We start from the raw sequence: 25,844 nt of genomic DNA, 5'->3' as shown, positions 1-25,844 counted from the left end.
TTCCCAGAGTCTGCAACTCTTTGGTAACAATCTTTTAAATTGGTAAGATACTTACTTAGATGACCATTTCTGTGGGTTTTTTGTGTTTGTTTTTGTTTTGTTTTGTTTTGTTTTGTTTTTGCTGGTAATTCTCCTTACCTTTCCTCCTATTCATATTACACAAATTCTCCATGTAAAATGACTCATTTGTCTTTTAAAGGACACGAGAGCTCTTGGAACTGGGTATTGATAATGAAGATTCAGAACATGAAAATGATGATGACACCAATCAAAGTTAGTGCACGAAAATCTGCTAATCTACTTCAAGAAATGGCTGCCTCAGTATTTCCCCTCCAAGCTTTTTAACTTCATTGTTTTCTGTCTGGGTGGGAATTTCTCTTTTCTTCTCTATATCCCATTTCTTACCTTTTCTATCCATTTTCCTTATATATTCTTACATTATATATTTCATAACTAAAGATGAATTAAATGTTGCAAACTTTTCAACAGTTGATGTTTTTTGCTACTTCATTTTTTTTTTAAATGAGAGGAATTCCTCTTTTTATTTTATTTATTTGAGAGAGTTAGAGAGGTAGAGACAGTGAGAGAGAGGTATTCCAACCACTGACTCCCTCTGCAAATGACTGCAACTGTTGGAGCTGAGCTGATCTGAAACCAGGAGCCAGGAGCTTATTCCGGGTCTCCCACGTGGGTGTAGGGGCCCAAGGACTTGAGCCATCTTCCACTGCTTTCTCACGCTCGTTAGCAGGGAGCTAGCTCAGAACTGGAGCAGCTGGGATGCAAACCAGTGCCCATACGGATGCCAGTACTGCAGGCTGGGGCTTTTACTCTCTGTGCCACAGCACTGGCCCTGCTACTTCATCTTTTGTGTTTCTGTTAGTTTTATGTTTACCTTTACTCATAAGTAAAGTATGTAGGAACCAAATTTAAATAAAGTCTTAGAGAAGCCTTTGTTAATATTGATGCACAATAGAGTTCTTTAAGAAGTTGAGAAATACCGGTTATAACTCCCAAATATTCAAAGCTGTTAATGTGATGAGAGGAGAGAAAATATTCCACACTCCAGATTTTTCTTCCGAAGTTTTAATACCATGAGATTTTGTAATCCCCTGTAGGTACTCCTAGTTCTCAGCTATTACGTCAGTTGGGGTGTAAAGGTCTTTAAAACATGTGGGACTTTTAGTCAGCCTTGGGGAAGAACTGCCCTAACCGCTCTTGGTTGAGAACTCAGCCATTTAGTTCACTGCTGGTCTGCCTGCACGCTAACTCCTGCCCAAAATCCTTGCATTCAGGAGAGTTGGTGGGAGCTTGCTTGCTTACTGGTGGGGTCTGATTTGCCCAGAAAGTTCTGTTTGTTTTCTGTGGTGAGCCGGTGCTCAGATGGTAGTTCCTGGCCATCTCCTGCTTTTGGCATGAGCAGTGAGGACCCTCGCTCTCGTTTGAGTCTATAGAGATGAAGAAGAGGATATGGGAAACCTGTCTGATAAAGCATGGAATATATGTTACTGCTTTTTTGTTTGTTTTACATTTTTTAAGCATTGTAAGATGCATATAACATACATTTTACATGTAAAATTTAGCATTACAACATTAAGTTGCTATATTTTGAATTACTACTTGAAAAATATTGTCCGAATGTATACTATTAGCTTGTTTTGGGGTGGTATTAAAATTTTAGAAAGAAGAAAGGAATATTTGGGTTGAATAGATTCCTTTATGTTTCCCTAATAATTAACTTTTTCAAACATTTTATCTCTCTTTCTTTGTTTAGGTGCTACTTTGAATGATAAGGATGATGACTCTCTTCCTGCAGAAACTGGTCAAAACCATCCATTTTTCCGACGTTCTGACTCTATGACGTTCCTTGGGTGTATACCCCCAAATCCCTTTGAAGTGCCTCTAGCTGAAGCCATTCCCTTGGCTGATCAGCCACATCTGTTGCAGGTGGATCGAATGAACAAACTAGTTTTAAAGTTTTTTCTAATTGACTGTATTTTCTTTTAAATACTCAATGTAGTGAGAATGTTTCTGTTAAAATTCCAGCCAAATGCAAGAAAGGAGGATCTTTTTGGCCGTCCGAGTCAGGGTCTTTATTCTTCATCTGCCAATAGTGGGAAATGCTTAATGGAAGTTACAGTAGACAGAAACTGCCTTGAGGTAAGATAGTAAAAGTCTTTGCAGTGTAACATTTTTGTTGTTAATTTTTTTTTAAGTTTTCATTTATTTGAGAGTTAGAGTTGCAGAGAGAAGGGGAGAAAGAGAAAGGTCTTCATCTGCTGGTTCACTTCCCAAATGGCTGCAAGTGCCAGAGCTGGGCCGATCCAAAGCCAGGAGCCAGGAGCTTCTTCCAGGTCTCCCTCACAGGTGCAGGGATCTGAGCACTTGGGCCATCTTCCACTGCTTTCCCAGGTCATAAGCAGAGAGCTGGTTTGGAAGTAGAGCATCCGGGACACAAAGCAGTGCCCCTGTGGAATGCCTGCACCATAGGCCAAGGCTTAGTTTACCATGCCACCGTGCTGACCCCATCACTATAACATTTTTAAATGCACAGTTTTCCCAGCATCTAGATTTTCAGATATACATTACTTTGGAATATTACACTAAAATAATGGAAATGTCAGAAATTTTTGCCTTGTGAAAGAAAGGAATTCCAGCACTGTTATTGATTTGCTTTGTCAGGTATTTAATCCATAAAATAGGTTTCCCAGCTTTTTCTGTATTGGTGTATGCTAAAAATTTAAGTTTTTGTATACATAAAAACATCATAAATATTTGAGCTATTGAATCTTGGCTTAAAACTTTGCTCTAACTTGCTAAAGTAATTTGAATCAAGAATGTAGATTGATAAAATAGTATTAATAATAACTAACAATTATTGATGTTAATTCTATCTCCTGGGCACTGTCTGAATCTTTTCAAGCATTCTGAGCAGAAAGTAATATTTTCCTGGTTAAGAAATTGAGGCTTGAAGTAATGATAAATTTCACGTGATTGTGTCTGTTGTTACACAGCTAGTGAAGTGGCAGATCTAGTTATCAGATGTATTTGAGAGCCTAACATTACACTCTGTGGTTTCATTCTTCGTTGAAAACGTAGGAACCTGTTTGAAAAACAGTCATAGAAGTGATACAGTTATGGAATATTTTTTATTGTTTAAGTGATAGAGGAGGATGCAGTAGTGAAACTGGTAAGAGACTTCAGTGCCACAGGCAGTCCAGAGGTTCCTTTGCAAGGTCTCTGAGACTGTGATGAGTACCCGGATTGGGTGGTTAGAGCAGACTGCTGCTTCAGAACGGAGCTGTGAGTTACTTTCGTGTAATTTCTAATGGAGTGTTAAACTAAGTTGAAAACAGAATCTAATTATTATTTTCTAGTGTATAACTTTTAAATATGAAAATTCATAGGTTCTTCCAACTAAAATGTCTTATGCTGCCAATCTAAAAAATGTAATGAACATGCAAAATCGGCAAAAAAAAGAAGGGGAAGAACAGACCGTGCTGGTGGAAGAAGCGGAGAGTTCAAAACCAGGTCCCTCAGCTCACGATCTGGCTGCACAGTTGAAAAGCAGTTTACTAGCGGAAATAGGACTTACTGAAAGTGAGGGGCCACCTCTGACATCTTTCAGGTATTGAACAAGTGAAGATAGCTTCCTTATTATTTCATTACTTTTTAGCTATTATATTCTTCTAAGAAAATTTTATAGAAACTTTATAATTTTGTTAACTTTATATTTACATAGTAGAAGTGATTTCCTAGTTTATCAGATGCTTGAATAGCAGAGTTACATTTTCTGGACTTAGGAATTTTGTGACTGTTTTCTTACTGATTCTCTTTTCACTGTGAGGAAGTTCTCTGTGTCTTTATTTTTTTTTTTTTAAAGATTTATTTTATTTATTTGAAAGAGTTACACAGAGAAAGAGAGGCAGAGAGAGAGAGAGAGAGGTCTTCCATCCGCTGATACACTCCCTGCAACAGCTGGATATGTATCAATCCGGAGCCAGGAGCCTCCTCTGGGACTCCCATGTGGATGCAGGGTCCCAAGCACTTGGGCCATCTTCCACTGCTTTCCCAGGCCATAGCAGAGAGCTGGACTGGAAGTGGAGCATCTGGGACTTGAACCAGCGCCCACATTGGATGCTGGCACTGCACGCAGCAGCTTTACCCACTATGCCACAGTGCCAGCCCCTGTCTTTGTTTTTAGTGTTCAGTACTTAAAGTATCCATGTCAAATGGCCAATGAATGAAGCAGCTCAGGAAAGGGAACATGTGAGTGGCTGGATTTCTGACTCAGACTTAGCTGGGCTCCTTTGCTAGGTTATTAGATGGTAATTGTGTGTAAGAGGTAGGTTCGTTGTTGACTCAGTAAAAATGTGTTAGCATATGCATCCTGTGGCACAGTATGAGCAATCAGCAAGTGATATGTTGATGTAACTGCTTTATAATTTTTAGTACCATAATATTTTTTGCCTAGAAGAATTTAATAAGTTGGGTGAAGAAAATGTACACATAGTACATTGTATCGTACTATGTATGTAGTATAGTACTATAGTATATACTATATACATATGTACATATATAGTATAGTACTATAGTATTATACTACATACACAATACTCTAGTATTATGTGTAGTACTATGTGTACATTTTCTAACAGTCATTTAAAGCAAGAGGAAATTGTAGACTAGGGTGGCCCAGGCATCCTAAGGGTATTATGGCTTGAGCCGTGGTAGTATTGGAGAGAAGACTTCAAGGTGGTAGAGAGGTCTTACTAGTACCAACTAGCGAGGTAAAAGTGGCTAGAGTGTAGAAGGTTGGCTTTCATGATGGAAAGGGAGTCTTTCAAAGATGAAGAAACTCTGGAGGAACAGGGAGTGAAAAATTACAGTTAGTTTAAGTCCAGGCAGTAAGAGTAGGTTGCAGTAGTGGAAAACATTCAGAAGGCAGTGTCAGTGTTGAAGCCATACTGAGGTTTATTCATTTTGCATTTGAATTGAACGTCGTCTGTATGCATATATTTAACAAACAGAGATTCTGGTTCCTTGAGAAAGTTTGAACCAAAGGAGAATTACCTACGTAGAAATGAACGTTGGGCTTTACAAAGGGAAGGTATAATGAAGAATAAAAACAGGAGACAGCCTAGAGACATAGCCAGATGTGAAGGACGGAAGGAATAAGGGAGTAAAAATCAAAAGTAAATAAGCTATGGAAGAGCTCTCCATTAGAGAGAATGTGGCTTGGAATACTTAGCACCTTAGATACTGAAAGAGCAAGTCAATAAGTATCATTAAGCCGCCACCAGATAATTTTGGGAACTGGCTCAGTTATTTCTCCTCTCCCTCGAACTTCTCCCAGGCCCCAGTGCAGCTTCATGGGCATGGTTATTTCCCACGATATGCTGCTAGGACGGTGGCGCCTGTCTTTAGAACTCTTCGGAAGGGTGTTCATGGAAGACGTCGGAGCAGAACCTGGCTCAGTATGTATTTCGTGTGTTGTAAATTCTATTCTGCCTGCTAAGAACATATTTCAGAGAATAATTCTCTCATGCATTTTTTTAAAGATCCTAACCGAATTGGGTGGTTTTGAGGTAAAAGAATCAAAATTCCGTAGAGAAATGGAAAAACTGAGAAACCAGCAGTCAAGAGATTTATCACTAGAGGTAAAGGTATTTAGATTTTCTTCTTATGCCTATAATATGCCATTTATATGACTTTTAAAACATGCGGAATAATAATAGATCTTGCTTAGGGATACGTTTTTACCATTAAAATTTTAAAGAAAAAAAAATCACCAAATTTAGAATAGTGACTTTCTCTGTTAGTACCTTAGCATCCTCTAAAGATGACAAATGAGTTTTTTGTTTTTGCCTTTTTTTAATTGTGAATGCTTGGATTTAAATATTTTGATAATTTCATTTCAAGATTTAGGACCACAAAGTTCTTTTGTTTGTTGCTTTTGCCTTTTAGATCTGCAATCTTTCTATTTTTAATTAATTTGAGTGGCAGAGAGATCTCTAGTCTGCTGGTTCACTCCCCAAATGTTAGCAACAGCCAGGGCAAGTCCAGGCCAGATCTGGATCCAGGAACTGGACCTCCTGGTATTCTAATATGGGTGGCAGAGACTTAAGTCCTTGAGCCCCTCACCTGCTGCCTCCCAGGTTGCACTTCAGCAGGAAACGGGGGTAGGGGGTGGACTTGAATCCAGGCATTCCGAAATAGGATTGGGTGTCTTCAGTGATGCCTTAACTGCTGTGCCGAGTGCTCCAGATCTTAGACTTTTAGCTCCTTTCTTCTCAGCACGTTGATGCAGTTATTTACTATATTCCACAGCATACACACAGAGTTTTAGAATTGCAACATCAGTACTCCCACCAACAAAAGTGGCCATTGAAAGTAGCTTAAGATGAATTTGTGACTTTTTTTCTTGTCCTTTTGATCACATCAAGTTAGAGATGCAGTCAAATTACCCTGATTTAAAGTCACTTGAAAAGATTCCTTGTGTGTTTTGCTACCGTTCTAAACATTCTTGACAATTTATTTCATTTTTCTTTCAGTTTTCAGAGATCGATTTCTCTTACAGTTTTTTTCCTTCCATAATTAACTTAAAATATCTGCAATTTTATTTCTTCAAGAGAAGGCATATTCTGAGGCCCATTTCAGTTCTTAAAAGTTTATTTCTGTCTCCCTCTTTAAAAAAATACAAAGTGCATATTATCTGTCTCTGTCCATGCCCCGTAAACATAGCATACGTTTTATTCCATCTGTTTTTCCCAGTTAACAGTGTATGCCAGATAAAACCATAACGCTGTGTAAAAAAGAGTCTGCCTTCCTTTCAGAGCTGTTGCTTACACTACATGTTGTGCCTTTCTTTCCACTCACTATTACAGATGTGAATAGCCTTCTATGTGCTTTTCTTTTTGCTGATATGCTTTGAGATGGATACCTAGATGTGGAATTGTCGGATCAAAGGGCACGTGTCATTTTGCCAGATGTTAATTAGCTGATACTTTATTATTTTTCTATGAACTCTTTATATCTTGTCGTCTTCTGTTAAGTTGTTCTTTCTTCAGGTTTTCGGAGATGTTTTTGGGCCTTCAGGTGATAGACACATTGATGAATACATGTGAGGGTGTTCCAAAAAGTTTATGGAAAATGGGATTAAAAGATAAATTACCATGGTGCAAAAAACTTGAAATCCAAGAATAGTTATTTTCCAATATGCATTTTCCATAAACATTTTGGAGATGCCTGGTATACGTGATTTGAATTTTTTTACACCAAAATTAGCTTACTTATTTTGTGATTGAAGTGTCCACATGTCTTTGTTACAGAAAGTGCAAATATTTTCCCAGTTTGTTATCCCCAACCACCATGCCTGTGGTGGTCTGTGTGTCCGTAAGGAATTCATAACCATCTTCTGGCATTTGCTGTTGTTGTGTTTTTTGTTGCTGTTGGTGGTGTTGTTTTTTTTTTTATTATTATTATTTTTATTTTTACATCTTTGATGCATTTGGATCTTACTCTGATGTACCCCAAACAGAACAAATTACTGTCTTCCAGTATACCTTTGAAAGAAAGTGTTAAAGAGTTTTAATAAATTCCATAATTCTGATTTAGTGCAAGAACTTTTGTTTGCTTTTAAAGGATGTTTATTGTAGAACATATAAACCTCTGAGAAGTTACTTATCAAATAAAAGCTAAAATGAGCTCAGATTTTATACAGAATAACTCAGAGTGACTTTTGACATTGAGTTCACTGCTTTTTGGTGTGTTTTAATAGGTTGACCGAGATCGAGATCTTCTCATTCAGCAAACTATGAGGCAGCTTAACAATCACTTTGGTCGCAGATGTGCTACCACGCCAATGGCTGTACACAGGGTAAAAGTAACATTTAAGGATGAGCCAGGAGAGGGCAGTGGTGTAGCACGAAGCTTTTACACAGCCATTGCACAAGCGTTTTTGTCAAGTGAAAAATTGCCAAATTTAGATTGTATCCAGAATGCCAACAAAGGTACTCATACAAGTAAGTACTCTACACAAAACATAAAAATTACCCTTCTTAATCAGATCAATGCAATCATGGTTATGTATTTATGATGGGGAAATTTTAATATAACCTGTACATCTTCATCCACCTTTATTGTAGGTTACTGATTTAATCGTTCCAACTATGATGGGTGGTATAATAATTGCTGTTTTACTGCCACACTGCTTTTGTTTAGAGTTACGTGGTTTTCTCATCCCAGTCATACCTGTTTGAGGGATGGGAGTTTATATAGATATGTAGTGATATAGAATTCCAGTATCTGTTCTACTCCTGTGTTTAACTGATTGAGCTATTTCAAAAGAAAATGTTTTCTGCAGTATATTCAGAGTGATTTACGAAGTTGTGAGATAAGGAGCCTACAACCAAATCTAAATTGAGTACATCACTAAGTTCACTGTGTAACTTAGTGAGACTTTCCCCCTCCTCCTTTTCTTTTTTAAAAAAGATTTATTTATCTATTTTGAAAGAGTTACAGAGAGAGAGAGAGAGGTCTTCCATTTGCTGATTCACTCCCCAGATGACTACGACAGCCAGTGCTAGACCAGACCAAAGCCAAGAGCCAGGAGCTTCTTCTGGATCTCCCACATGGGTGGCAGCGGCCATCTTCCATTGTTTTTCCCAGGCCATTAGCAGGGAGCTGGGTCAGAAGAGTAGCTGCTGGGACACAAAGAGGCGCTAAATGGGATGCTGACAGGGTGGCAGCCTGGCCTCACAGGCAGCAACTTTACCCACTGTGCTTTTCTTTTTTTTTTTTTTTTTTTTGGACAGGCAGAGTGGACAGAGAGAGAGAGAGACAGAGTGAAAGGTCTTCCTTTGCCATTGGTTCACCCTCCAATGGCCGCTGTGGCCGGCGTGCTGCAGCCGGCACACCGCGCTGATCCGATGGCAGGAGCCAGGTACTTCTCCTGGTCTCCCATGGGGTGCAGGGCCCAAGCACATGGGCCATCCTCCACTGCACTCCCTGGCCACAGCAGAGAGCTGGCCTGGAAGAGGGGCAACCGGGACAGAATCCGGCGCCCTGACCAGGACTAGAACCCGGTGTGCCGGCGCCGCAAGGCAGAGGATTAGCCTAGTGAGCCGTGGCGCTGGCCACCTACTGTGCTGTTCGGCAAGTGCATTATCTCATTGAGAACCAGCACTTTGGGATTAGAGCTCTTCCTGAGTTTTAAGATTGTGAATAGGAAATTTAAGTGTCTGACGATTACAAAAACCATGGGAGGGCCAGCACTGTGGCATAGTAGACTAAGCCTCTGCTGCAGCACACAAATCCCATATGGGCTGCCAGTTCAGGTCCCAGCTGCTCCTCTTCTAATCCAGTCTCTGCTATGGCCTGGGAGGACAGTGGAGGATGTCCCAGGTGCTTGGGCCCCTGCACCCAGGTGTGAGACCTGGAAGAAGCTCCTGGCTTCAGATCCACTCTTCGCTCCGCTCCAGCTGTTGCACCATCGGATGGAATACCTTTCTATCTCTCCCTTTCTCTGTCTGCAACTCTACCTCCCAAATAAATAAATAACATCTTAAAAAAAAAAAAAAAAAAAAACCACAAACTTTGGAGAAAATGGCTGGTGATTTGTGTCAAGTAGGGACAGAAGTGTGTCCACACGGCAGGTGGATGAATATCGTTAACTAATGGAGAGGAAGCTTACAGAGCCACTGAGAGCATCCTGCATTTTGCCAAGGCTGCATCTGTGTGTCGTTGGGGTTCTACAAGTGTGAACCACCATCGAGTGTGAATGAGCTTTTGAAAAGTTGAGGGTGAAAATATGGTGGAGGGCTCTCTAGCCTGCATCATCAATTACACCATTTGACTTTCTGTGGTCTTAGGATAATAAGAAATTGACAGATGTAAATATGGAAACCTGGAAAGTCATACTATTTCAGAAATATTTTTGTGCTATTTTAGGGTACCATAGTCTTGGCTTAGGCTTAACAATGTAAAAATAATAATAGCCGATGTTCTGGTAGCCAGTAATGCTTTAGTACCCCAAACCAACAATTAAAAGATGTTTAAATGACTCTAATCATGGAAGAAATGTCATTACTTACAAAAAAAACTTGCACAGTTCTAGTTGCTATGAATCATTTCACCACTTTGACATGACAAAAGGAAAGGTATCTTTAACAAATGCTGAGTGACCATCTGTTACTTGCCTAGTAACGGTCTCTGCACTGTAGTTGTATTTGTATTCATCTCCATGGTGTGTGTTTCATTTTTTCTTCTAGGTTTAATGCAGAGATTAAGGAACAGAGGAGAGAGAGATCGAGAAAGGGAAAGAGAAAGGGAAATGAGGAGGAGTAGTGGCTTGCGAGCAGGTTCTCGGAGAGACCGGGATAGGTATGGTAATTTTTGTTTTATTTCATTTTACTTTTCGTTTGAGTACCAGCTCTTTCGACAAAGTGGAGGCCTGTAAATGAATGTCTCAATTATAGACTTTTTCTTTTAAATGAAAGTTTTAATATTTGGACAGTTGTATAGTAACTAAGAATAGTTTAACCTACTATTACTAATAAAAGTTCTGCTTTAAAAACCTAGAGGCAATTGAAATGATACTATTTGTTTGTTCCTCTCAAGTTATAATTGCTTAGTTTTTATTGCATTTCTACCATCCCCCCCACCAAAGAAATCTTTTATTTAAAGAATACAAACTTTATGCATTTCTTAAGTACAACTTTAAATATAGTGATTCTTCCCACCATACCTGCCCTCCCAACCACCTCCTCCTCCCTCTCCCATTCCCAGTCCCATTCTCCATTAGGATTCATTTTCAATTAACTTTATACACAGAAGACCAGCTCTATACTAAGAGTTCAACAATTTGTACAAAAAAAAACCAAAAATGCCATTCCTCAATAGTCTAGACAAGGGCTGTTCAAAGTCATTGTACCTTAAAGTTAATTTCACTTTTTTTTTTTTTTTAAAGAAACTTAATTGACTTTAAAGAAGCACCCAAGAACGATACATCTTTTGGGAGCCCTTAGAAATAATTATAATACAGCTTTTTGAGGACAGAGGTCCTGCATGGGAAGTTAGTGCACAGTGACTTCTGTTGTTAATTTAACAATTAACACTCTTAGGTATGACATCAGTGATCCCCCGAGGCTCTTGACATGAGCTGCCTAGGCTGTGAAAGGCCCCCCCCCCCTTTTTTTTTTTTTTCGGAATCCACAAACTCCATCAATATTTTGACAAGGCCATAAGCACAATGGAAGTTCTCTCCTCCCTTCAAAGAAAAGTAACCCCTTCTTTGATGGTCATTTTTTTCCACTGGGGTCTCACCCACCGGTGTCCTTCATGTAGGATATTTTTTGCCACAGTGTCTTGGGTTTCCATGCCTGAAGTGTTCTCATGGGCTTTTCAGCCAGACCAAAAGGCCTTAAGGGCTGATTCTGAAGTCAGAGTGCTACTTAAAGCAATTTTCAATCTGTGAGTCTGCTATGTTCTATCTTTCTTTTGCATCAGTCCTAAGTTTGTTTTAAACATCTTGGTTATGACAAATTTTATTATTTAAATATTTTGATTTTTCTTTTTTGGGGATGGGTTGTATTTTGCCTAAGATTTCTAGGAATTACCTTGATTTCTGGTACTTTGAAGTCCTGCTCCCTTAGAATCAAATTATTGTTTAAGGACTACTTTATAAATTCATAGATTTTTCAAGTGACAAAATCTACATAGTCTTCATTTTCTAATGATCATCTATTCAGACGTTCTGCCACCTTGGTGCCATAACTGGAGCAAACTGGTTTTCCAGCTGTGTTATTAGTTGTACTGACAGTGTCCCTTTGCGGTCACAGGACGTGAACTCATAGCAGCTGTCTTCTTCTTACAGAGACTTCAGAAGACAGCTCTCCATCGACACTCGGCCCTTCAGACCAGCCTCTGAAGGGAATCCCAGTGACGATCCTGATCCTCTGCCAGCCCATCGGCAAGCGCTTGGAGAGAGGCTGTATCCCCGGGTACAAGCGATGCAACCAGTATGTACCATGCACATGGCTACCTCTTAACTGGCTAGGGTACTTCCTTGCTTTTGAATTCAAATGTGTGTGTTTTGTTGTTGTTTTGGCTTTGCTTGTTTGTATTGTGAGCCACTGATCAGCCACATGGTTGAGGTCTGTGTTAAGCTGTGTAGCAGAAAGGAAGCTTAGAAGGGAATGAAGGGGTGTTTGGAGAGAAACTATATAAGGCTTGAATGTATCCCCTACCTACCCTCCATTGTCCCCATTCTAGCAAGTTCCTGCATGCTAAAGTGTTATCTATACATTTTATTTATTTGTATTCTTACTTACATATACTGTTGTTTCTCTTTGAAGCAGAATTTGTGTGTTAGCAGGCTGTAACTGGAATACACAGTAGTTTTCTGAAAAATATTGCAGGAAGATATTTATTTTGAACATTCTTCCAGAAGTGTCTTCCATATAATATGAAACAAACTAGTTGCGTTTTTTGACTTTAACTGCCCTTAACTACGTGTACATATTTTATAGCCAAAGAGACAGGGTAAACCAGTTGTATGTCTTTGACTAAGTCCTTAGCCCTGAATATAGGCATCTTTCTCTCTTTTCCTCACATCTTCCCTCCCTGCTCCTCTCTTTGTTGTCCACCCTAAATGAAAGGGATATTTATGGCTTTCTGATAAAGAAAAAAAAGTGTGGAAATTGAGTGTGTCTCTGTTTACTCATGGATAAGAAAAACCTTCCATAGGCTTGTCCTGCCGGTATTGTAACTAGCACAAATGAGACTACGCCCTGCGCACATCCAGAGCGCTCTGTCATCGAGCCTCCAGCTTCGTAAATGGCCGCCGAGACCCAGAGGCTGTTATCCAAGTTTCTTTATTTCTTCTCCTCCTTCTCTTTTGAGTAAAATACTGTAGATTTAGACAGTGGTTCCAGAGAGTGGGCAGTAACAGTTGTTCGTCTTTGACAGGCCTTTGCAAGTAAAATCACTGGCATGCTGTTGGAATTATCCCCAGCTCAGCTGCTTCTGCTTCTAGCAAGTGAAGATTCTCTGAGAGCACGAGTGGATGAGGCCATGGAGCTCATTATTGCACATGGACGGTAACGTGTGCAGTGGGAGGCATTCCAGCTCAGTTCCATTACGCACTTCTCACCATGTCTTCAGTTACACCCTCAAGTGCAAGGCTTTCAGTGTTTTCAAAGTGTGATTCTTAAAATCTATGCAAGAGACAGCTGAGGCAGTTTTTCCATGTATTAGAAATGTAAAATTTGGGCCGGCGTCGTGGCTCACTAGGCTAATCCTCCGCCTACAGCACCAGCACCCCGGGTTCTAGTCCCGGTTGGGGCGCTGGATTTTGTCCCGGTTGCTCCTCTTACAGTCCAACTCTCTGCTGTGGCCCAGGATTGCAGTGGAGGATAGCCCAGGTCCTTGGGCCCTGCACCCTCATTGGAGACCAGGAAGAAGCACCTGGCTCCTGGCTTTGGATCAGTGTAGCGCGCCGGCCGTAGCGTCCATTTAGGGGGGTGAACCAACGGAAGGAAGACCTTTCTCTCTGTCTTTCTCTCTCTCCCTGTCTAACTCTGCCTGTCCAAAAAAAAAAAGATTTTTTTTTTTTTTTTTTTTTTTTTTTTTTTTTTTTTTCCCCATTGAGAGCAGCTAAAAAACAGTATTGACTCTTTTCACTGGGCTTTTTGGATTGAACAGTAAATTTCTTAGTATTGTAGAATTGTTAAATACACTGAAGAATTTGATTACTCTTGTGATTGCTTCCTGAGCCGCCTTTCATTTTTCTACAATGCTCACTCCGAGCTTAAAGCACCCCTATGAGAACTGCATTTTCAGATGCTTTACTTTAAGTCACAAAGCCTTTAGACTGTTACCTTGGATCAAACATGTAGCAGCATCTAGAGGTCTTTTTAAAAACATTTATATGACTGACTTTCTGCTCCTGGAATTGCATTAAGACTAGTAAGCACTAGTATATATCAACTTCACAACTGAAAAGTATTTTATAAATTCTTAGCAATTTAAATTAGCATTTTTCCCAAAGAAATCTTTAATTTAATGAATACAAACTTCATAAGTACAACTTGAAGAATATAGTGATTCTTCATGCCATACCTGCCCTCCCACTCCGACTCCCACCCCACCTTCTCCTCTTTCTCCCATTCCCAGTCCTATTCTTCATTAAGGAAAAAAATAATTGTTCCTTGACAGTCAAGACAGGGCTATTCAAATCATTGCTTCTCAAACTTGTAAATTAACATTTACATACTAGACTCCATAAGTTTCAATTATGTGAAAATGCTGGTTTTTGTGTTTGTGTGTGTGTTTAGGGAAAATGGAGCTGATAGCATCCTGGATCTTGGATTGTTAGACTCCTCAGAAAAGGCACAGGTAAGGGATGTTTTGTACATATGCTATCACTGACCACTCAGAATTTAAATTATGAAGAAATTCAGGCTGGCGCCGTGGCTCACAAGGCTAATCCTCCACCTGGCGGTGCTGGCACACCGGGTTCTAGTCCCAGTCGGGGCGCCAGATTCTGTCCCGGTTGCCCCTCTTCCAGGCCAGCTCTCTGCTGTGGCCAGGGAGTGCAATGGAGGATGGCCCAAGTGCTTGGGCCCTGCACCCCATCGGAGACCAGGAAAAGCACCTCATTCCTGGCTTCGGATCAGCGCGGTGCACCGGCCGCAGCGGCCATTGGAGGGTGAACCAACAGCAAAGGAAGACCTTTCTCTCTGTCTCTCTCTCTCACTATCCACTCTGCCTGTCAAAATTCAAGTAAGAGGGAGGAGAGCAGGATTTAGGAAGAAGCTCTGTCTTTATAAATAAAACACAGGTGAAGACAAGGTAGGCCTGTGAAGAATGGGAAAAATCCTTAAAATTTTGTCTTTATCACTGATTGCAGTTAACACTGTGGACATAACACGTGTAGGAACTGCCTGAGAATTCTGAAAAGTGCACAGCAGCACACAGATTGGAGAGGAAAATAACCTGTCTGGTGTCTTTCTAGGCAGGAGGGTAAAGCTCATTCTTGTTACTCAGCCTCAGCTAAGGAGAGAGCAAAAACTGCAGCCTCAGAACATCCCGTGTGGCACATAGGTAAAAGCTTGATAGCTTGATACAAAGAGCTTGATAGAAGCTTTCAAGGCGTAATTAGCATTGAAACCGTTGCTCTGAGACGGGGAGATTCCCAGTTAAAACCTAACCAGATTGATTGCCTACTAAAGTTTCCCACCCCCACCCCAAATCAACATGCAGCATACCATTTTGTAAAGATCCAGAGTTTCACAACTTAATATTCACTCCAAAATTATCTAGTAAATAAATAAAGAACCAGGAACGACTGACCGATTATTCTGGAAAAAGAACTAATAGATGGTAACTGTGAGGTGATCCACCTGTTGGAATTATAGAAAAAATTGATCTCACGCTCTATAAGATAAAAGTAAACACTAATAAATGGAAAAATATGTCCAAAATCATAGGCCAGAGGACTACGGAACCTCATTAATATGCTTGAAAGAATTAGCTGTCCAGAATTCTAGAACCAGTGAAAATATCTTTCATACGATAAGGTGATAGAAACTAACCTGATTTATTTAAATATCAGAGATCTTAAGACTTAGCCATGAACAGGCTTGTGTATAATAGTTCAATGGGTGAGTTAAAAGTTGTACCTTTAGGAGTTGACGTGGCACAGTAGGTTAAGCTGCTGCCTGTGGTGCTGGCATCCTGTTTGAGCCCTGGCTGCTCCGCTTCTGATCCATCTTCCTGCTAATATACCTGGCAAAAGCAGCAGAAGACAGCCCAAGTGCTTGGACCCCTGCCACCCATGTGGGAGAGTTCCATGCTCCTGACTTTGGTGGCCTGGCCCAGCCCTAGCCATTGTAGCCACTTGGGAAGTGAATTGGGGGGTGGAAGATCTCCTTCTCCTTGCTCCTTCTTCCTCCCTTCACCTGGCTCCCTGAAACTCTTTCAAATAAATTTTTTTTTTTAAAGTTTACCTTTAGCGGCTGGCGCTGTGCTGTTGTGGGTAAAGCCACCGCCTGCAGAGCCAGCATCCCATATGGGCACTGGTTCAAGTCCCAGATGCTCCAATTCTGATCCAGCTCTCTGCTATGGCCTGGGAAAGCAGCAGAAGATGGTCCAAGTCCTTGGGCCCCTGTACTCGCATGGGAGACCTGTAGGAAGCTCCAGGCTCCTGCTTTTGGATCAGCTCAGCTTTGGTCATTGCGGCCATCTAGAGAGAGAACCATCAGGAAGATCTCTCTGTGTCTCTGTCTCTCTATTTCTGCCTCTTTGTAACTCTGCCTTTCAAACAAATAAATAAATCTTTTTTAAAAAAGTTTACCATTAGTGTTACACATGTATGTTTGTTTAAATATGAATTTCTCAGCTTACCTGCATTCAGTCTGAGTGGTTTCAGAGAATCAATTCATAAGCTTCATTTTCTCAAGTTAATCTTTTTTTCCTTTCAAGGATCTATTTATTTATTATTTTTGAAGGGCAGATATTACAGAGAGGCAGAGAGAGAGAGAGAGAGGTCTTCCATCTGCTGGTTCACTCCCCAGATGGCTATAAAGGCCAGAGCTGTGCCGATCACGAAGCTAGGAGCCAGGAGCTTCCTCCAGGTCTCCCACGTGGGTGCAGGGGCCCAAGGACTTGGACCATCTTCTGCTGCTTTCTAGGCCATAGCAGAGAGCTGGATCAGAAGTAGAGCAGCTGGGTCTATATGGGATGCCGGCACTGCAGGCAGCGGCTTTACTTGCTATGCCACAGCACCAGTTCCTCTTAAATACATCTTAGAGCTTAATCTCTGCTACTGTTTTTAGGAAAACCGAAAGCGTCATGGCTCTAGTCGAAGTGTGGTAGATATGGACTTAGATGACACAGATGATGGTGATGACAATGCACCTTTGTTTTACCAACCTGGAAAAAGAGGATTTTATACTCCAAGACCTGGCAAAAACACAGAAGCAAGGCTGAATTGCTTCAGAAACATTGGGAGGTAAACTAATTCTAATCTGATATTTCAATTTTAAAAAATTGTAGTGTGTGGAATTTTCTATAGTATATGTTTAAAAAATTCTTTATGCTGGTTACAAATGAGGGTGTGGAGAGTTTATTTATTATATGTGTATTTATGTATGTGGGGTTATGCGTATTCTAGAATTATTTTGGGATTTAAGTCTTATTTCCTTGTTTTTAGGATTCTTGGATTATGTCTGTTGCAGAATGAGCTGTGTCCTATCACACTGAATAGACATGTCATTAAAGTGTTGCTTGGTAGAAAAGTAAGTGATTTTGTTGATCTCACAAAACTGAAACCAAATGCCAATATCCTGTTTATGACATTGAGTTCCTATTAACTTTTAAAGCATTACAGCTATTATAAATAATTTTCAAACATCTGCTGACATGGAGAAGTCTCCACATATGGGGAAATGGCATAGCAGAGTGTTTAGGTGTCTAATAGTTCTGGCTCCTCTTGCAGACAAATCTTCTTGATACTGCAGGCATATTTCCCCCATAAGTGGTAAAGCAAGCAGCACAGGGTCTGGCAAGGAGTAAGTGCTCAATAAATTTTTTCCACTACTATCAGTTATAGCAAATGCTAGTGGGATAGAATTAAAATTATATTGAAGAGAGCATTCCATGGCTGGCGCCACGGCTCACTAGGCTAATCCTCTGCCTGTGGCATCAGTACCCCGGGTTCTAGTCCCAGTCCGGGTGCCGGATTCTGTCCCGGTTGCTTCTCTTCCAGTCCAATTCTCTACTGTGATCTGGGAGTGCAGTGGAGGATGGCCCAAGTGCTTGGCCCTGCACCTGCATGGGAGACCAGGAGGAAGCACCTGGCTCTTGGCTTCGGTTCGGCGCAGCATGCCATGCCAGCCGTAGCAGCCATTTGGGGGGTGAACAACAGGAAGACCTTTCTCTCTGTATCTCTCTCTCTCTCTCTCACTCTCACTGTCTAACTCTGCCTATCCTCCCCCCCCCCCCCAAAAAAAAAGGCATTCTAACCTCAAAAATATATGTCAAATGGGGCATATTGAATTGTCTGGTTTTAGTCCTGGCTACTCCGTGCTTTAGATCCAGCTTCCTACTTAAACACCTGGGAGGCAGTGGATTATGGCCCAAGTAGTTGGGTTCCTGCTATCCTGTAGGAGACCCAGATGGAGTTCCTGGCTCCTGGTTTTGGCCTGGGCTAATAACTCTGTTTATTGTGGGCATTTGGGCAGTGAACCAGTGGATGGACAGTCTCTGTCACTGTACCTTTCAAATAATTAATTAAAATCTGTCTAGGTAAAATGTACACAGAGGGGCAAAAGAATGCACTAAATATACCTTTCTTTATTATTAGGGAGGCATTTGCTTTAAAAGTAATGTGTTATGGTAATTATGGAGCTTTTTTAAAAAAAATTATTTATTTGAAAGAATTAGAGAAGGAGAGACAGAAAGAGGTGTTCTATCTGCTGGTTCACTCCTCAATTGGCTGCAACAGCCAGAACTGAGCCAATCAGGAGCCAGGAGCTTCCTCCAGGTCTTCCCATGTGGGTGCAGGGGTCCAAGGACTTGGACCATCTTCTTCATCTTTCCTAGGCTATAGCAGAGAGCTGGATTGGAACTGGAGTAGTGGGGACTTGAACCGGTGCCCATATGGGATGCTGGAACTACAGGTGACGGCTTTACCTGCTATGCCACAGTGTTGGCCCCATGGAGCTTTTGATTTAAAACAAACGTTCTGAAAATATTTTATATTGACATAAAGTGAGATAGGCATTATACATTATTTTTCAGAAATGTACATTGCACATCTGATATAAATTAGCATTGTTAAAGCTGTGACCTATTAATTTTCTTTTCTTAGATTTATTTATTTACTTTGAAAGAGTTACACAGAGAGAAGGAGAGGCAGAGAGCGAGAGAGAGACAGAGGTCTTTAATTAAACCCATTGCTGAATATTATTTTCTCTTAATACAAGCTTATCATATTATCATATATACATATCTTTTCTTTTTTAACTCTGACCATTTTGAATTGTCTTCATGTGTTCCAATCATACTGGTCTTGTGTAAAAGATGAATGAAACTCAGAGCTTGGCGACATAAAAATATTGATGTGTTGGGTCTTTAACAAGGTTTAGTGACTAGCTTATGGAATCAAATACAGCTTACATTTAACCCAGGGATGTGACCTTGAGCAACTTCCTGATTTCCTTGGAGCAGCTGGTTTATCATTTGGACTTCATAGTCACATTTCACAGTCACTGTCAAGAGTAAACTGGAGGTGTTTCTAGTTCAGAGAACTAGAAGCAGCTCCATATAGTCTGTGCTCCATAAATAAACTGTATGCAATTCTCCTCAAATATTTTCAAAATATTAACACTTTTTATGCTTTCAAAATTGAATGTTATTGTCAGAGCCAAAAATTTATTGTGTTTTTTCTTTATAGCAGGTATATTTTTATTAGGAGATAATACTTTGTGTGTTTTCTAATTAGATAACTTTTTGTCTTATAGTTTACTTGACTAATGATTGGAATGAAGATCTTTCTTTCATAATTGAGTTTTATATGATTATTTTCTTAGGTCAATTGGCATGATTTTGCTTTTTTTGATCCTGTAATGTATGAGAGTTTACGGCAGCTGATCCTTGCTTCTCAGAGCTCAGATGCTGATGCTGTTTTCTCAGCAATGGATTTGGCATTTGCAATTGACTTGTGTAAAGAAGAGGGTGGTGGACAGGTAAGGCAAATGCAGTTTTTTCCCAATTGTGTAGTAAAAGAAATTGTTGTGCTTTTCTCATATAGAAGGATTGGATAAGGACCAAGAGACCAAGCAAGACAGATGCATATGTATATAGAAAAATGAAACACTTGGAAATGAACAGAGAGAGAGATGAATTAAGAATTAGTGAGACAGATTGAGAGGCAGAAGGGAGGACATTTTATTTCAGCCTAAAATGTTTGCATTGCATGGTCTGTAGATTTAAAAATGTTAGGGAAGAGCTTTATGAGCTGTTAGTTTAGTGTTGCTTTGACAAAACTGCCTGTCAGTGGCTCTGCTGCGTGTCCACAGGTGGAACTCATTCCCAATGGTGTGAACGTGCCAGTCACTCCCCAGAATGTGTACGAGTATGTGCGCAAGTACGCAGAGCACAGGATGCTGGTGGTTGCAGAGCAGCCGTTGCACGTAAGTGGTCCCTGATCTCGGGAGGCTGATGCTCGTTGTATTCAGTTTTTCTATAAGGGCCAAAATTCTGAAACCAAATTAATTTACTTACCTTTGTTTACCATGTAAATTATACCAAAATCTGAGAATCCAAACCAAGCCCTCATTTTCTTTGGAATAAAACTGTAAGTGGAGCATCCCTAATTGGAGACTCCGGAATCCAAAACTATTTGAGGGTCAACATGATCTGCTCAAAGTTTTGGCTCTTGGAGCATTTTGGATTTTAGATTTTTTGATTAGGGATGTTCAGCCAGTAAACTCTGTGTAAATATTCCAAAGTTTGAACACTTTGTCCCATGCATTTCATGGGACCTAACTTTCATGACCCTAACTTCATGAGAAAGCAGCTTTGGTGAACAAAAGTTTGGAAAGGGTGCTTATGGGGTCAAAATGAATAGTGCCTCAGGTTCCTGCTGCCACTCATGCCTCGTGGGACTTGCTGGAAGTACTCAGGACTCAGAGCAGATCAGCAGGTGGAAAAATACATTAGGCAGAGTCTGGAGGAGCTCAGGTACTGGTTTGCAGGACATGAGGTATCAAAGAACACGCTGCTTTCTTCAAGAAGAAAATACAGCAGCATGTGTACATGTACAGTGTTTGTGCTAAGGGAAGCCCACTTAAGAGTCAGGGTCCAGGCCGGCGCCACGGCTCAATAGGCTAATCCTCCACCTAGCGGCGCCGGCACACCGGGTTCTAGTCCCGGTCGGGGCGCCGGATTCTGTCCTGGTTGCCCCTCTTCCAGGCCAGCTCTCTGCTGTGGCCAGGGAGTGCAGTGGAGGATGGCCCAAGTGCTTGGGCCCTGCACCCCATGGGAGACCAGGATAAGTTCCTGGCTCCTGCCATCGGATCAGCGTGGTGCGCCGGCCGCAGCGCGCCAGCCGTGGCGGCCATTGGAGGGTGAACCAACGGCAAAGGAAGACCTTTCTCTCTGTCTCTCTCTCTCACTATCCACTCTGCCTGTCAAAAAAAAAAAAAAAAAAAAAAGTCAGGGTCCAGGTTTTTTAATTGGAAGCTAGAATGATAGGCATTTGCTGCCTGCACAGCCAGCCATAATTACTAAAATATCAGACTCCCAGAGGAAAGCACATTTTTAAATCACATTGCATAAATAATCTGGGTACTCTCACACAACATAGTTAATTGCTCCAGGCATTCAAAACAGGTATATTGCCAAAACCAAGTTCTTAGTCATCAGGTAAAGGCCAGCCTTGCAATTAAGTGGTTCTTAAATGCAACATCAGGCCAACTATTCTTTCTCCAGCCAGGATAAAACACTGATGTAAATTTAGGATTGATGGTGTGAAGTGTTTCTGATACCTGTGCTGGAATAACTACACAGGCTGCGGAGCCGTACTGTCAGAATTGAGACCACGGCTCCAGCAGCCCCTAGCTGGAGGATGTTAGTAAATTGAACTCTTTGTGCCTTGGCTCCCTTCTTTGCAAAGTAAGGATAAAGTTCAGTGAATTAATGTGTGTCAGGTAGTTGGAACAATTCCTGTTAAAAGCTCAGGAAGCTTGTAGAGTTTGAACTTAAATATGAGATTTGCTGTCAGGTTCCTAGGATGCTGGTACAAAAACACATTTTGGACAAATGGTAGCTATTCTTATTCAGTGGCTAGCTTGATTATTAACATAATTTTTTTCAGTTAACTACTAACCTATTATGTGCAACTATGTCATTTTTCAACTTGCAATACATGTACTATGCCTTGTAGTTCATCCACGTGTGTCGTTGTACCCCCACCCCCACTCCGTCCCTTTCTTTCTTTGGACTCTGTTAAGAAATTCAAAATACAGAACATTTTTAAAAAGACTGTTAATATTAGATACCAAGCTTTAACAATATGAATATGTGCTTCATGGAAAATAAAGTACCGTTTGTAACATAAGGACGATTTTTGAAATTCTTCAGGCAATGAGGAAGGGTCTGCTAGATGTGCTTCCAAAAAATTCATTAGAAGATTTAACGGCGGAAGATTTTAGGCTTTTGGTGAATGGCTGTGGCGAAGTTAACGTGCAGATGCTCATCAGTTTCACCTCTTTCAATGATGAATCAGGTAGGAAATGTGTTTTAATGTTTACTTAAGAAATAAGAGTTTCTGGTCTCTGTCCATAAGGCTTGGGAAATGCTGTATATTTTTTAAAGGATGATTGAACTGAAGCAGTATTCTGATGGTCTGGTATTAGACTATTCTTAATTTTTATTTTATTGCTTAATTCTAGGTCTTAAAGAATATCTAGTTTAGTTTTGTGCAAGTAGAAATTTTGCAGTGAACAAGTATGTATGAAGATTTTATGTATACGGGTTAAGGAAAATTAATCAGTGTGACAGTTCTGCTACTGGTCCTTCCTGATTCATGTCTGTTAAACTCCCTGATCAAAGAGTATGATTGTATGATGTTTGTTTTGTAGAGTTGAATCATAATCTCATGTATAGAGACATGACAGCACAAAAGGACATGGCAAATTTAGGAGGAATGAAGAGAGGTAGAGATAATCCTCCTAGGATAATAATGTCCCAGTCTTTGATTTGTTGCAGTTCTTTCTTTTGAAAACCCTTGAGACAAGAAGTAGACTTTTTAGAAACGACTATACAGTGAGACATCAGTAGCTCCACATTCACTGTGAAAGGGTTACACTTAGAATCAATGATCACTACGTACATAAAAGTACCAACTTTTTATTTTTCCTATTTTGCAAGCAACTTTACCCAAATTGTAGTAAGTTGAAATTGGGTAATTTTTAAATTTTTCCTTCATGCTTAGCAATACATGGGTTGTAGTATAACAATGTTTGTAGTACTTTTTTTTTTTTGTAGTTTTCAGTTATCTGTTTGCTAAGAGCTTATCACTTTTACAAACCAGAAACCTAGGATGGAAAATAAAATAACTAAAAAGGCCACGTGAGGCCTTGCCAGGTATGATCCTCAACTCAGCAGCATAGACCTCACCCCAGTCTTTTAGAAACGCAGAACCTCTGGCTTTGCTCCCTAGCCAGCCTCCGGGAATGAACGAGAGTCAGGGTTTTCAAAGATTCCATGTGGTTTATAACTAAAATTTGAGAAACAGTGGCCTAAGGTCATGAGAAGAATCCTGATTTACAGATAGGATCAAAGTCAGGTGATTGTCATTTTTGAGGCCAGCATCTCATTTTTTGTGTTTGGCTCAGTTTGAGACAGGATTAACTAATAGAGGTTTTTATATTATGCAAAGTCATGATTTCCTATGTTACAAATTAGACATTAGACCCCCCCCATACTTAAGTAACTTTTTTTTTTTTTTTTTGACAGGCAGAGTGGACAGTGAGAGAGAGAGACAGAGAGAAAGGTCTTCCTTTGCCATTGGTTCACCCTCCAATGGCCGCCGCGGCCAGTGTGCTGTGGCCGGCGCACCGCGCCGATCCGAAGCCAGGAGCCAGGCGGTTCTCCTGGTCTCCCATGGGGTGCAGGGCCCAAGCACTTGGGCCATCCTCCACTGCCCTCCCGGACCACAGCAGAGAGCTGGCCTGGAAGAGGGGCAACCGGGACAGAATCCCGCGCCCCAACCAGGACTAGAACCCGGTGTGCCAATGCCACAGGCGGAGGATTAGCCTATTGAGCCATGGCGCCGGCCTTAAGTAACATTTTAATATCTATTTTTGGTACAAGTTTAGCAGTACTTTTTTTAAAATTTTATTTATTTGTTTGAAAGGTAGAGTTACAGAGAGGAAGACACAAAGAGGAAGATATCCTCCATCTCCCGGTTGACTCCTCAAATGGCTGCAGTGGCTGGGGCTGGGCCACGCCAAAGCTAGGAGCCTGGAATTCCATCCAGGAGCAGGGGCTCAAGGACTTGGGCCATTTTTCAGGTGTTTTAGCAGGGAGCTGGATAGGAAGTAGAGCAGCCAGTACTCATACCAGCTCCCATATAGGACGCCAGTATTGCAGGCAATGGCTTAACCCATTGTACCACAATGCCTTCCCCAACAGTATTCTAAAGATACAACAACTAATATTGTATATTGAATTTATATTCTTCATTTTTAGGAGAAAATGCTGAGAAGCTCTTGCAATTCAAGCGTTGGTTCTGGTCGATAGTAGAGAAGATGAGCATGACAGAACGACAAGATCTTGTAAGTTAAAAAAATTCCATAAAAGTTGTAGAAGAAAATACAGAATTTTAAAATACTGTGTATGACAGCCATTTGAGTTTGTAATTGTTATAGTTCCGGGTGGAGAAACTGTAGAAAGTCCAAAATAAAAGGAGGTGTTTGTTTTTCTATGTAGCAGATCACCCAAAGCATTACTAGAGTTTCCAAGTCGTGAAGTGCGTGTTAGCTGTTTATATATTAACTGTCCTTGGTTCCGCGTGATGCCACCAGCTTACCTAGTCTCTTCGTGGCCGTGAGGGTGTGTTCCATGATCCCCACTGGTTGCCTGAAACAACCAATAGTACTGAATCCTCTCATTTAATACCTTTTCCCTCTTAACTGAGCACTTAGTGAACCATAACTGTGGCAGTTTGGGGTATGGCAGTAAAGGTAGCATAGGTTTGTTTTTGCTTTACAATTTTAATGATACAAGATTGGTTGTTAATGTAGCTCTAAACCACCTCAGGATATGATTTTTTTTTCCCCTTTGAGTCAGGAACATTGACTTTTTTACTTAAAGGAAGCGCTTTATGGGTCTCTTTGACATATGTGGATTAGCAGCATCGTCACTCTGGTGCTTTGTAGCCATTATTCAGTGAAGTAAACGCCCCTTGAATACATTCACTGTGATAATGAGCAGTTTACTTGGTGTTACGTTGACCACTAAGTGACCACAGGTGAGTAGCATAAACGTTGTAGAGACCCTAGACTAAGGAGCACACCCATCTTGGGTGTGATGGAATCAGAAAGTATGACATTTTTACCATGCTACTCAGAAGAGTGCTATTTTCCATTTAATAATTTTATACTGTGCTTGATGGTGGGTAACAAACTGTGGATGGTAAAACCTTGAATAAACAGGACCTACTGGGTAGTCAATTATTTTGACTAGTAGTAAGCCTTTGCAACATTTCTCTGAGTATGTCTTGATTTTTATATGTATACTAGAAAAAGTTTAATTATTGTGTTTTGAAAGGCAGGGGGTGGGGGCTCTTCCATCTGCTGGTTCACTCCCCAGGTGGCTGCAGCTTCTGGGGCTGGGACAAGCCACGCCAAAGCCAGGAGCTGGGAGCTCCATCCGGGTCTCCCACATGGGTTCAGGGGCCCAAGGACTACTGCTGGTTTTTCAGGTGCATTAGCAGGGAGCTGGATCAGAAGTATAGCAGCCAGGACTTGAGCTGGGCCCCGAGAACATAAACTTTGATCTTAGTGAAAAGTCTGTGAAGTCCAAATCAACCTTTCTTAATAATCTTGAAAGTCAGGTTGCTCCAGACTCTGTAGAAATTTCAGGGACAAGCCGGCGCCGTGGCTCAATAGGCTAATCCTCCACCTTGTGGCGCCGGCACACCGGGTTCTAGTCCCGGTTGGGGCGCCGGATTCTGTCCCGGTTGCCCCTCTTCCAGGCCAGCTCTCTGCTATGGCCAGGGAGTGCAGTGGAGGATGGCCCAGGTGCTTGGGCCCTGCACCCCATGGGAGACCAGG

The 25,844-nt window shown here is 41.0% G+C and overlaps 1 protein-coding gene across 14 annotated transcripts in view; it reads left to right on the top strand.

Moving 5' to 3' along the window:
- The window catches only part of UBR5 (ubiquitin protein ligase E3 component n-recognin 5), a 158,638-nt gene that overhangs the window by 127,581 nt on the left and 5,213 nt on the right, over window positions 1-25,844 (top strand). For 10 of the 14 annotated variants that reach the window (XM_070075377.2, XM_070075376.2, XM_089336424.1 and 7 more), the window contains 17 exons: window positions 200-273; window positions 1,772-1,944; window positions 2,044-2,157; window positions 3,405-3,625; window positions 5,354-5,474; window positions 5,559-5,663; window positions 7,778-8,021; window positions 10,269-10,380; window positions 11,873-12,017; window positions 12,967-13,097; window positions 14,334-14,394; window positions 16,836-17,011; window positions 17,213-17,297; window positions 19,593-19,748; window positions 20,082-20,195; window positions 22,147-22,291; window positions 24,259-24,344. In XM_070075377.2, coding sequence (XP_069931478.1) covers window positions 200-273; window positions 1,772-1,944; window positions 2,044-2,157; window positions 3,405-3,625; window positions 5,354-5,474; window positions 5,559-5,663; window positions 7,778-8,021; window positions 10,269-10,380; window positions 11,873-12,017; window positions 12,967-13,097; window positions 14,334-14,394; window positions 16,836-17,011; window positions 17,213-17,297; window positions 19,593-19,748; window positions 20,082-20,195; window positions 22,147-22,291; window positions 24,259-24,344 — 2,263 coding nt within the window. Of the gene's footprint in view, window positions 1-199; window positions 274-1,771; window positions 1,945-2,043; window positions 2,158-3,404; window positions 3,626-5,353; window positions 5,475-5,558; window positions 5,664-7,777; window positions 8,022-10,268; window positions 10,381-11,872; window positions 12,018-12,966; window positions 13,098-14,333; window positions 14,395-16,835; window positions 17,012-17,212; window positions 17,298-19,592; window positions 19,749-20,081; window positions 20,196-22,146; window positions 22,292-24,258; window positions 24,345-25,844 lie in introns of those variants that run through there. The other 4 variants (XM_051844680.3, XM_089336422.1, XM_051844678.3 and 1 more) reach the window with 2 other exon arrangements.

The sequence above is a fragment of the Oryctolagus cuniculus genome, chromosome 6 (genome assembly GCF_051225735.1).
Source record: "Oryctolagus cuniculus isolate XC-2025 breed Fujian yellow rabbit chromosome 6, ASM5122573v1, whole genome shotgun sequence".
NCBI lineage: Eukaryota > Metazoa > Chordata > Mammalia > Lagomorpha > Leporidae > Oryctolagus > Oryctolagus cuniculus.
The sequence above is the reverse complement of the archived record's forward strand: the minus strand, read 5'-3'. Positions and strand labels throughout refer to the sequence as shown.